Source organism: Mus caroli, chromosome 11 (assembly GCF_900094665.2).
Source record: "Mus caroli chromosome 11, CAROLI_EIJ_v1.1, whole genome shotgun sequence".
NCBI lineage: Eukaryota > Metazoa > Chordata > Mammalia > Rodentia > Muridae > Mus > Mus caroli.
This window is the reverse complement of record NC_034580.1, coordinates 99,794,775-99,807,542: the sequence shown is the minus strand read 5'-3', so window position 1 is coordinate 99,807,542 and position 12,768 is coordinate 99,794,775. Positions and strand designations below refer to the sequence as shown.

The following is a 12,768-nucleotide window of genomic DNA, read 5'->3' as shown; positions in this document are numbered from 1 at the left end:
GGTGCTCTTACCCACTGAGCCATCTCACCAGCCCGCTTCCAGGGATTCTTGAGTAAGTAGAGTAGTCTGCCTTTGCCCACTTGAGACTCCCGTGAGTGTGAGTGCCTTCCTTTTGTCCCCTGCTCTGCTTTACAGCACCAGGCCAGCTACAAAGGGCTAGGCAAAGAATTTGCTCCAGGGTAAAGTCTAATGGAGAACTTAAGTGTAGCTGTCTGCCTAGTTACAGCATGATTTATTCGGAACATCCTTCCTTTGGTATTCAACTTCAGCGCTTAACTAAAGGAGAAGGAAAAGGAAAATAAAAGAGGGAAGAAGAGTTCAAAGAAAAGGAGCCATGGTTGAGCCATGATCCCAAATGCAGGCTGGCCAAACAAAAACTGAACTGGGAGCCTCATTCATTCATTCAACACATATTTATTAACTGCCCCCTGCACAAGGCCCCGTGTTAGCCCTGGTTAGTTCAGTAACACTAAACCTCAGCCCTGTCTCACAAAAGACTCGTGAGACATGCAATAATAGGCAAACACAGGAGTGAGTCAAGTAGATGTATAAACGAGGATCTGATCAAGGGACAAAGGAGCCCGGGGAAGGAAGCGTGATGGGTGTGGAGCTTGAGTAACTCCAGAAAAGCTGGCATTCAAGCAAGCCCTTGACAAGGGAAAGAGCCATGCTGATAGGGAGAGGGGAAATGGCCTGTAGTGCACCTGCGTGTGCCAGGCAGCTGGGCCCAAGAGCTTCAGAGACTGGGCACATGAGCATAGAGGGCCCAGATCTGTAAGATGGCTCAGTGAAGGAAGCCATAGGGGCAGGCAGAATTGATTGTTCTTAAGGTTTCAGTAGCGAATAATACAAGCTAGCTAAAAATGAAAATTGTTCCCTGCCCAAGAAACAAACCAGAAAAAGGAAGAGGGAAACACTCTGTAGGGAAAGCTTCCTGCTGACCTGAGCTAAGTGCTCACCCTCACCCTCTGTGGGCTCTCACAGACCCCACTGCAGTGACTCTTACCAGGAGGGTGTGTGGCCTGAGCCTCATTGGCACCCCGGGCTGAGTATTGGGACCCTGTCCCACCTATGCAAAGCAAGCCTGGTGCCTGGGAGCATGCTTGTCCCAAGTCACCGCTGGAGTCCCTAGTGTTGGAAACTAACCTTGTCCTTCCTACTGTTCACTTGCCTGACCTAACATGACCCCCTCGGAAGCACCCCTGCATGCCCTTGCTTTCTCTCCTTCCTGTCTGTCGTGACAGTGATGTCGGAGAGCATCCTCCCCAGTATTCTTTATCTTACACATAGGTTCTTGTCCCTTTTCTCCTGCACAAGCTCCTCAGCCTTCAGGAGAACTCCACTGCTCCTCTCCCCCAGTCCCACCCAGGCTGGCTTCAGAAGCACCCCAGGATGTATAAGCCATGGGCTAAATGGGTGCTGGACCCTACTTGGGGAGTTTTACCCTGAACTGACATGGCATCCCTGTGGCTGGTTTATCCCAGGCCACAAGAGGAGAGCATCTCACGGGCACAAGCCAGGAGTCTTTCTCTCCGCCACAGTCCTTTCTCCTTAGGGCCTGCTTTTGGTTTCTCCTGATGCTTTTTATATTAAACTTCCTTCCTTCCCATAGCATTCTGAGCCTGCCTTTTGTTGGCTGCCCTCCTGTCCCCAGAGAGACCTGCTGTTGTGGCATAGCTGTTTCCACCAACCACATGTGTGGTGGCATCAGCGATCTGTCCTGCCACAGTGCCTCCTGTCACTGGCCTTGCAGCTCACCCTAATTGGAGATGCTCCCTCTGTATGCTTGAAGGTCTCCACAGCCATTGCCACTTGATGGTTGCTGGTATGTGACTTGGTAGTGCCCCCCNCCCCCCCCCCCGGGTGCTGACCAGCCAGTGTCCCAACTAAATTAAAATTACTCTGAAGGTGCAAACTAAATTTCACCATCCACGTATTCTTGTTCATGTTCCAATTAGCAAATGTTAATTTCACCTTTTACTCACTGGGTTTACAAAATTCTTAATATTCCAACCCTTCAGTCTTTTACAAAAATGTCAGATCGCAGTCATTAGAACACAGTGGAAGGCCCATCACACATGGCAGTTTTGAACCTCGCTTTCAAACTCACTCCTTAATCCATCCCAGGGTTTCTGATTGTTCCGGGTTAATTCTTCTTACCGAGGGTGTGTTCCATTTGCTGCATTCAATGGTAAGAAAGGCCTTTCTCTCCCGCATAGCTGGCTTCGCTGTTGTTGGGGGTGAAGCCAGCCCTTCCATTTCACTGCAGATATTATATTAGTGGCATTTTTTTATTTAGGAAAAGAAAAAAAAAAGCTTTATTCCGCATGAACTTTTGTTACAAATCAGTTGATTGGGGCCAATCAATGGCAGAACTCTGAAAGGGTGTGGATTATCTGGTTAGCCCTTTGTGTGGCAAAAGGCTTAGATGATGCTCAGTGCTTGCCCATTCTTCATCCTGTAAAGAAGTGGGTCTCTGAAGGATCAGCACCTGACCGAGCCCTGCCTTTTTTCATGGTAATGTTTTCACCTGAGTTGCTCCTTAGAGCACTAAGACTTGGTTAACTAATACTTATTTAACCTTGGAACAATGTTCATCATAATCCGATTGGCAAATAGTCATTTTATTTCAGCCTTTTTTTGTGTCCCATCGGGACCAGCAAATCTCCGTAGAGTATGCCCAGGGAGCGAGGGAGCAACTCCCTGCCCCCTAAATAGGTTATTGTTACTGTTCTCTCTCTCTTCTCTCTTTCTTCCATGGGGTATGTCTGGGCACTGTGGACTTTAAACCAGTAGCCACACATTAGCAAGATGGAGTTCCGCTTTGGGTGGAAACTGCCTCTTCTAAAGCCGCTCTCCCATCACATGCCGCTGGCGGTTCCTGCCCTCCAGATGTGACCCAGTGTGGTTCCCTGCGTTGGTACATCCGCAACTGTTTTTCCATAAGAACGCTTCCAGTTGCACATTACCACTAATTAATACGTAAAACAATCCTGCACAATTTAATGATTTGGTAATGTTTTTCAGTGTTTTCTTAAAGATGATGCTTTACAAGTCAAGGCCTGAGCTGGCCTGGGTCGTGACCTCACCACAGTGTTTGCAGTCTTGTTAAACAAGAAGACAGGCAAAACATAAATTAGCGTCTCCATTATAAGTTACCCCACACTTCCCAATCTTTCAACACTCTGAAGACATTGAAGTCGCTGTAGGAGAAAGTTCTTTGAGGAAGATGGTGGTGGATGCAAACAAGTCCAGCTTTCTGTCGTGAGCCAGGAGTTTGTGCAGAGCTGCTCTTTGAGGGAGGCCACTGTTTCTTTCTGAGAAGAGAGAGATAAGGATGCTCGAACCCAATGGGAAGGAGAAGCAGCTCACTTTCTTCAGCTGTGATGAGCCAGAAGACCAGGACAGAAGCATCACAGAGCTCAGGGATGAAGGCCAGCCTTGGCATATGGCCAGACACTGTCAAAACTGTAATGATTGTAATAAAAACTGCCTGCCGCAGCATTGGTATCTCTTAGCGCTAGAGACCATGTTCCAAAGTTAGCATTAGAATTGTTGTTTGTTTGTTTTTTAGTATAAGATGTTTTTTAGTATAAAAGCCTTTTTTGTTATAGTAGTAATGCTGTGTGTGTGTGTGTGTGTGTGTGTGTGTGTGTGTGTGTGTGAGTGATTACCTCAGCACCCAGCTTTTATTTTTGCCTTTGGACTTTTGCTCACTCTGACTTAGGCCCTCGCCATCTTCTAAACCAGCTTACCCATTTTACAAGACTTGGCCTATAGGTGGGCAGTGATGGCACACACCTTTAGTCCCAGCACTCGGGAAGAAGAGGCAGGTGAATCTCTGAGTTCTAGGCCAGCCAGGGCTACACAGAGAAACTCTGTCTCAAAACCACAAAGAAGAAAGAAAGAAAGAAAGAAAGAAAGAAAGAAAGAAAGAAAGAAAGAAAGAAAGAAAGAAAGAAAAGAATAAAGACAGACAAGAAAGGAAAGATGTGGCCTGTGGCTCCCTCCCTGCAGAGATGGCATTTTCCTCTAGCAGACCCCTCCCCTGGGTGTAGGCTGCCTCCTCTCTGTGCAGCACAGTCTTTGGGGTTTGCTGTTGTCATCTTTATTCTCTTACTTCTCTGGTCAAGGTCATTCCGCAGTCACTCAGGAGCTTGCCAAACGTCTGGTGATAAGCATTTGACCTTTTTGGTTAATTTTTTTTTTTTAAGTTGATTTATTGACTAGCAATAATGATTAGCCTTTAATCTGTATACATCACAAATAAATTTCTATCTTGGAATCTTTGCACATTCATCTGTAAAACCAAGGAGCTCTTAGTGTCAAGAGGGATTCTGCCTGTGTGTCTGTGCTGTGGGGTTTATGTGTACACACGTGAATATGCTAGAACTTGAACCTCGTCTCTATGCATGCTAGGCAGGTGCTCTCCTAGTGACCCATAGCCCCGCCTCCTCCTTGAGGTGGTGCATGGTTGTGCTTGGCACCCGATAGACTAAAACAGTGAGCGAGCGAGATTGAGGAAAGCACCCTTGCTTTGCTGACAATTAGCGACATAATGTGTACAAAGCCCAAACTGGAGGGTTTGAAAGTTTTTGGGGGAGCATGAGGGGTTTTAGACACAGGGTCTCACTAGGAAGCCCTGGCTAGCCTGGAATACACTATGAAGACCAGTCTGGCAGAGGCAAGCAGATTCCTGTGAGTTCAAGGCCAGCCACAGCTATATAAGAGACCCTGTCTAAAACAAAGACCTACTTCCCATCACAGGACTGAACTGTAGTGTACATTTGGTGTCTCTGGCTTTGGTTTGGTGTTCCAGTTCTACTGGTCCCCTGTTGTCTGGGACCAGGGGGAAAAGGCCTGCTTCATTGTTTCTGTTTCTGTTATGTCATCTATGCCTTGTTTAGAGTTTAATTTGGAAAATTCTGGTTTTTGTATGTTTTGCCTGCTTTGTATCATACACAAATAAGTGGACCCTGCTCATTTCAGTCAAGCCTCCTCTGGTCTCCTCACTAGTGTTTTTCTGTATGTAACTCATCTGTCTCAATGACCAGGGCCGCAAGCTTCTTATCATCGGGACCACCAGCCGCAAAGATGTCCTGCAGGAAATGGAGATGCTGAACGCCTTCAGCACCACCATCCACGTGCCCAACATTGCCACAGGAGAGCAGCTGCTGGAAGCTTTGGAGGTAAAGACGAGTCACTGTTTGGAACTGTGTATCAGAAAGGAGTTGAGGCCCGAGATACCTCAGAAGGATCCCCTGGCAAAGCAGCTGTCACTTAGCAGCACACTTAGCTAGAGTGTGGGACCCAGGGGATGTTCCCTCCAAAGCTTCTCAGAAGCTAGAAAGAAAAGAGGATCCAAAGGAGAACAGATAAACTTCTTGTTCCTGGTGTGGGCAGCACATGTACTGCAAGGGCTGTTCACTCTTTTCCCAGCATGCATTGGTAACTCCCAGGCGACACTGCAGGGGCTCACTGGGATCCACACAGTGTGGCATAATCACTATTTCTTCACAATGGCTGGCAGCACACTTCTTTGCATTTAATAAACTAGAAAAATGATTAAAGCCTTTGGAACTACCAAAAAGAAAAAAAGAAAAGAAAGCTACCCAAACCTCACAACATTATAATGTGGAAATGTTTCCTTAGTTGGGTTTTTTTTTTTTTTTTGAAGATGATAAAGCCTTTAATTAAAAAAAGTGAGTCTTCGAGTGAGTGTTGATTAATATTAATGTGCACAGATGACTAGATGGGATCTGATGGAAAAGGTGATGTAAGTTATTCGGTGTGGTCGAGTCGGGGTGGCTGCCTAAAGGCCCCACAACTTCAGAGTTGCCGTGGGCTCCCCACAGAGCAGACGCCAACTGCATGAGAAGTGTGCCTGGGTCACCTGTCTGAACATCCTGTTGTAGTTGGGAAAGAGAAAAGACCAGACTACTAGACACATATGAATTGTGCCTAGGAAGGAATGTTAACACGTTTAACTTGTATTTATCATAGATTGGAGCTGTTTTCCCTAGGAAACACGTCTCTCAGTTTAGTGATGGTCCCTAGAAAAACAGCATAAGATTTTATCTCTTCTAGATGAGGTAGTCTCAGCACCAGGGAGGCTGAGGCAGGAGGATTACCATGAGTTGGAGGCTAGTCTGGGCTACAGAATAAGACCTTGTCTTTTATGGTCATACAGGACTAGGTGGGTTAATTGATCCAGTCAGGTAGTTCCTCCCACTGTTCACTTAAGGGTGAATGTTGGTGTGCACACCATAAAAGTGTCTAATTGTTGTTTATTGCTTTTATAGCTTTTGGGCAACTTCAAAGATAAGGAACGCACCACAATTGCTCAGCAAGTCAAAGGGAAAAAAGTCTGGATAGGAATCAAGAAGTTACTAATGTTGATTGAGATGTCCCTGCAGGTAAGGCGATCCCTTCTCTGGGTGAGTCACAGGAATGGCTGTAGCACACCAGGAGGGCCTGCTTTCCTCTCCCAGGCCTCAGGAATACCCGTGTTCTCCTCTTTCTCTTCAGAAATAAATGAGCAGAGCAGAGCGTGACTTCTAATCTTAATGTAGAGAGTCATTAGGTCTCAAAATCAGAAAGGGCTTCAAAGCGAATTTAAAACTACAACTGCCATGTCCACAGTCTGTCAGTGAGTCTGCCCCGATCTCACTCACTACTGAGGCGCCATCCTTCAGGGTGAGCATGTGACAGCACTGATGGGTAAGAGGTCTGGGAGATGTGAAAGAGTGGATGCGGCTGACTTGTGCAGATCGGCCGTGACTGTGCGTTTCCCCTCACTGAACTCCTAAAAAATGTTTAGTTTTTCCAGACGGGTGTCTCTGTGTAGCCCTGGCTGTCCTGGGGCTCTTTATGCAGACCAGGCTAACCTCGAACTCAGAGATCATCCTGCCTCTGCCTCCCAAGTGCTAGAATTAAAGGCTCATACCGCCATGCCCCGTTCCCTAGAAATCTCAAACTAACTGACTCCCAGCCTGCTGCTAGGCACAGGCAGATGAGACTGATTTGGTTTGGAACTTTCTCGTGTGGACTGCACCTCCCTCTCTCCTTCTGGAGTGCCTTGCCTCTGTGTGTCCACACGTGTACACACACATGTACATAATACGCTTGTGTAGACTGAGTTCCGTGTGTTCAGACCCCTGGGCTGCCACACACTGTCACTGGCCCCTGGACCAGCTCAGCACATATTAGCTCAATAAATTTCACTAGATACAATGAAAGGAGCAGAAGTGAATGAATGAGGAGTGAGCCATCCCCAGACCTGAGGAGATGTGTCACTGTGGAGCCCTGCGCGCCCAATGTGAGCAGCGGGGTTCCCCAGCTTCACATCTGAAGGAAGCTCTTAAGCCAATAAATAAGAAATATGGAGAGAATTATCTTAAATCTCTCTGACAAACTCAATTTAAAATTAAATTTTTGTGGTTTTTCACAAACCAAAAGTTTCCCGAGCTTCCAGCAACTGTTTTTAAGTCAATTTATATAGTTTCCATTATGAGTAGTAAATTATTGTCCTAGACTAAGCACCCTGCTCAGGCTTATTCCTGGTGAAGGCATACATACAGGTGTATTGGCTCTGTCCCCGAAAAAAGATAAATCTGTCAGAAGTCAGCTCTGCCCTTCTTTTTCCAGTTTCAGTACAATCTTTTAAAATAATTGCATAGAAGAAACTATGCGAGTTTTCCTCCCCACCCCCTGCCTCCTCTCCCTTTGATGCCTGCGGCGGCGGCGCAGTGATCAAGTTAATACTTCTCATGTGTGTGAGGTAGAAAGTGAGAGTGGGGCGCTCGGCCTAATCTTGAGCGACTGACACTTCATAGGCCTGGAGTTTGAACCCCTTCACGTCAAATGGATTCCGAGCAGCTGAGTGACTTCTCTTTAGATCTGCCTCAGGAGCAGGGGCAGAGCCCAAGTGGAGAGGCATGCCGTTCAGCAGAATGGAAGCCATGCTCACTCGCTCTGCTCGCCGGACTCGATTTTGTTAAAACTTGCTCGGTGTTAAGGATCTGCTCTGACTGGATGTCACCTGAGGGAATAAAGTCATTTATCTAGGTTACTTTTTTCCTCCCTTTTCTCTTGACTCTTAATTCCATAGCTACAGGCAAGTCAGTAAGTCGCTCCTCACACATATTAAATAGAGTTAATGGGCGAAGACCTGCATGTACTGACTCCAGCGAGCTCCAGCCAGTTCCATTTTTTAGAAAAAGCTTTGACAATTGATTCATGTGTAATTCTAGTCCCATAGAGGGAAAAGAAAAATGGCTCTTTTGTTAGCTGTCCACACTTTTTCTTAGTTCTTTGCAGTCTGACCCCTTAACTTTGATACGTTTGAAACTTAGGTCATTCCATGTTTTGCTGGGACAGCAGTTGCTTTTCCAGCTTGCTTGGAGGGAAGTCGGAGTGCACGCTTGCCCGCGGCTGAGCCCTTGCGAGCCCAGCCACTCCTGCAGGGCAGGGAGTTCCCGCTTGCCAACAGACTTCTGCCCTGCAACATGCTTTAAAAGTGAGGTGTTTCTTACAATACAAACTCATAGTGAGTACTTAGAGATGTTTGTTTGTGATTATTCTTTTCCAGATCCCCACACACCCTAGTCAGGCCACTAAGAATATGATACACTTTGAAGTGAAGTAACTTGGATACAGAATGACAGCTAGGAGAGATAATTAGTAACGATGACTTGAACCAGCACCCGGATCAAACCCCACCACCTGGTCTTGAGTCTGTGACTCTCGGGCTACCAGAGGCCAGGTGTACTGAAAGCAGAGGCCAACAGCACTCTCTGCTCTCTTAGGTGTGGCAGCGTCTCCAGAAGGGCACTAAAGCTAAGAATGCCAGCTCAGTGAGTATGTGAGAGTCATAACTGGTCAGGCAGTGGTGGCGCACGCCTCTAATCCCAGCACTCGGGAGGCAGAGGCAGGCGGATTTCTGAGTTCAAGGCCAGCCTGGTCTACAGAGTGAGTTCCAGGACAGCCAGGGCTACACAGAGAAACCCTGCCTCGAAAAACAAAACAAAACAAGACAAAAAGTCATAACTGTATTTTGGTCACTTAATCAACCTCAGTTTGGTTTCTCAGGTTCCATCCTCCTCCTTCAATAAGATATATGAATTTTAGCATTTAAACTCCCACGATTCATAGCACCATGAATGCACCCAGGTGTGTCTGGACCCCTCCATGAGTGACCACCATCTAGTGTTGTGGTGACACCTGGCTGGTGTGCTTCTCCTCCTCACACCAACACACTTCAGGGGGTGCTTGGCTGAGGTGCCTGCGAGTGACCAGTAGCTTCTCCATGTTGGAAAGTTCCACTGGCTTCTAAATAACATAATCCACTTTATTATGCTTCGAAACAACAACTAGGGAATAGGTGACGTGGTTCTGAACGACCCAGGAAGCACATGACCACGCACCTCCCTGGTGCGGAGGAAGCACACTGTGGAGAAAAGGCAGCTTCGCGTGTCTGATTTGTTTCTTCCGATGCTTTTTAGATGGATCCTGAGTACCGTGTGAGGAAATTCTTGGCCCTCATGAGAGAAGAAGGCGCGTAAGTACACGCAGTGCTCACCCATCTGCGAGGTCCCAAGTCTTCCCCAGCGCATATGAGTCTGCTGATGGTTTCCTTCCTGTATAGCCTTGTTTTCACGCACTAGCCCCTCGCTGTGTTGTGGGTCTGAGGGACCAAGCAAGGAAGCAGGCTGTTGGGTTGGTCTGCTCTCCTTGGCCTGCTTCACAAGGCTTCCTTGTCACAGAGCAGAGAAAACTTGATGGTCCATGATTCACTGGAACCTGCTTTTAAGTGCCTGGAATGTGACCATTTTCTTTTAGAAAGTGCCCATCAAATAGCAAACAAATGGTGGAAAATGTAGAGAGAACAGGAAGCCTCGAGTGCTTCTTAGTGAATAGGGTTGGGGGTTTTTGGTTTTTTTTGTTTTGTTTTGTTTTTTTGGGTTTTGTTTTGTTTTGTTTTTGCAGAGCTTACAGTTCAGTGTGTGCTTTGGGATTTCTTTTGCAGTAGTCCCCTGGACTTTGATTGAAAACGGACTGTTTACAACAGTGACCAAGGGAAGCGACCAAGGTGAAGATGGCCTGGGATCGTCACTCCTCACACTCAAGACACTGGACTACGTGAAGTGTCCGCCTCCCTCCACACACTCGCTCTGCATGACTAGTGCAGTGAACTCCCTCGTGCTTTTGAGATGTTCTCGTGTTCCCTGGACTGCTGGGCTTCCCTCCCGTGCTAGCTAAGATGGTTCCTGCTTACGTGGGAGGCATGTCACACCCGTGCACGCTGCCCACACCGCGATCCCTACCACCTACCCAAAGGTCGGCTTCTACATGAGACCAAGAGCAAAGGTAGAGGTTCCAAGGGAGTCCCTTGGCACTCCCCATGCTAACAGCTGTGTATCCCACAGATTGGGTTATTGTCTGTGCCTAAAGAAGTAGGCTTTGAATATCTAAGATGCTGTTCTCAATCATTTTCAGAGATATTTCCAAGTTGCAATCAGGAGAGCTTTTCTAATCAGAAGTCAAATCATTCCTGTGGTGGCTGTGATATGCCCTGAGTGTAATTAATTTGCTCTGTGGTAAGAGATATGCTAATCATTACCACTTGGTAGATGCCGTTAAAACCTTATGAAAGATACATATGGAAATCTGTACATCCCTAAACAGAAAAAAAATTAAAATAATTTACAAGCCTCTCAATTCTAATTAGCGTCCGGCTCTAAGTGGGTCAGTTCCTTAGGATGACGTTAGAGGCCCATTAGTGCCATCGTCTTCCTTTTCCTCAGCCTGATGACTTACAATTCATCCTCCCTGTATCTCAAGTGATCTGTAATGTCTGCAGCACATAAATAAAACACTACTCTCCTGCAGAACAAGCCACCCCTGGTCCTCTCCCTCAGCCCTCGAATATCCATTCCAGTGTACTCAACACACCTCTTCCCAAAGAGGAGCTCAGCGAGCCCTTTGGAGGGTGGTTTGCCTAATCAGTGGGTTAGAAGGAATGTAATTAGGTCGTCACGTCATTCGTGGAGATGAGTCTTAGGGCGCATGCCACTCTCCCCGCTGCTGCTTCAAACACAAAGACAGCCATCAGAAGCCGCCCGGGAGGCTTGCTGCTGCAGGGGCACCTGGGTGATAACTCTGACACTGTCCCCACAGTAGAAGGCAAATCATCTCCTAGTCTTGCCGTCTGTATACCTTGTTTGGGGTTTTCATCCCTGGCTTATTTTGTGGCTTTGAAAGAGTGAATTGTGTTGTGAAACTGTGATTCCCGTGGCTAGTACCGTGGTTCCCTGTCCATCTCCATGGTCCCTGTTGTCCGAAGTTCTGCCTCTCTCCTCCCAACAAAGTTGTACATGGATTAATTTATGTTTCTTGTTCAACGAAGTTAATGTCTTGTGTTTTTGTCCAAAATTATATTGAAAAAGATATTATATTGTGTAATGCAAATTGAAGGAATGCAATAAAGAGTAAATATACTTGAAGTATTGTATAGACCAGTATTTTATATGGAACAGGACCAATCACTAATGGGGCTGCATGACGAAGTGGCCGCAGAAGAGAAACCCCTCCTAGCTTTGTTACAGCATAGGGGATTTTTTTGTTGTTTTGTTTTTAAATCTCTTTAGAAAAACATTAAGGAGGCTGGAGAGATGGCTTAGTGGGTAAGAGCTCTTACCGCTCTTCCAGAGGACTCAGTTCAATTCCCAGAATTCACATGGCAGTGTACAACTGTAACTCACATGGCACACAGATATACATGCAAGCTGACGGCACATGCCTTTAATGCCAGCATTTGGGAGACAGATCTCTGAGTTGGAGGCCAGCCTACTCTACATAGTGAGTCCCAAGACCCTGAGGACAATAGTTCTCAATTCATGGGTTACACCTAAGACCATCAGAAAACACAGGTATTTACATTACAATTCACAACAGGAGCAAAATTACAGTTATGAAATACCAACAAAAGCAATGTTGTGGTTGAGGGTCACCATGATAGGAGGAACGGCATTAAAGGCAAACAGCGTTAGGAAGGTTGGGGACCATTCATGCAGAGAGACTCTTCTCAAAAAACAACAAAAATATTAAAAAAAAGTTCAGTGGGCAGTGGTGGCATGTGCCTTTAATCCAGGCACTCTGGAGGTAGAGGCAAGTGAGTCTCTGTGAGTTCAAGACCAACCTGGTCTACAGGGTGAATTCCAGGCAACCAGAGCTGCACAGAAACCCTGTCTCCAAAAACAAAACAAAACCCTCAAAAGTTCATTAGTATATGCTAATATACGAGAATCTTCATATTTAAGTTTGATACCTATTTTACCTTAAAAAGTCTGAACTGCAGCCATGAGCTCGGTTGTTCAGGAGCTGGGTGGAAGCTGCTTCGCGGTACAGCGACTTCTCTGAAGCAGGCAAAACTGAGACCCCTGCGCTCACCCTGCTGTTCTTCATACCTTCTGGATCTCTCAGATACTAGATGCCACAGCCCCAGTCCTTGCACCAGGAAGCCCAGAAATGGATGCTGTGTAGAGAGGCATATCCAGCAATTTGGGGGACAGCAGTTGCCCCCACCTCCACTTCTGGGAAGATTCCCCAAAGGCCTTCCTACCTCCAGCCCACAGCATAGCCCTGTGAACAGTGTGGAGGGCTCTGATGAACCCCCACCCCCACCCGGATGTCAGGAAATACTAAATCTTCATGTGTTTTTTTTTTTTTTTTTTTTTTTTTTTGGGGGGGGTTTTCGAGACAGGGTTT

At 46.6% G+C, this 12,768-nt stretch overlaps 1 protein-coding gene across 1 annotated transcript in view; it reads left to right on the top strand.

Moving 5' to 3' along the window:
- The window catches only part of Nsf (N-ethylmaleimide sensitive factor, vesicle fusing ATPase), a 134,217-nt gene extending 122,713 nt beyond the window's left edge, over positions 1-11,504 (top strand). Inside the window, exons 18-21 of the mRNA XM_021176539.1 lie at positions 5,055-5,189; positions 6,303-6,416; positions 9,504-9,559; positions 10,028-11,504. Of these exons, the coding sequence (XP_021032198.1) occupies positions 5,055-5,189; positions 6,303-6,416; positions 9,504-9,559; positions 10,028-10,049 (327 nt within the window). The 3' untranslated portion in view covers positions 10,050-11,504. The remainder of the gene's footprint in view (positions 1-5,054; positions 5,190-6,302; positions 6,417-9,503; positions 9,560-10,027) is intronic.
- Positions 11,505-12,768: the final 1,264 nt, after the last annotated feature.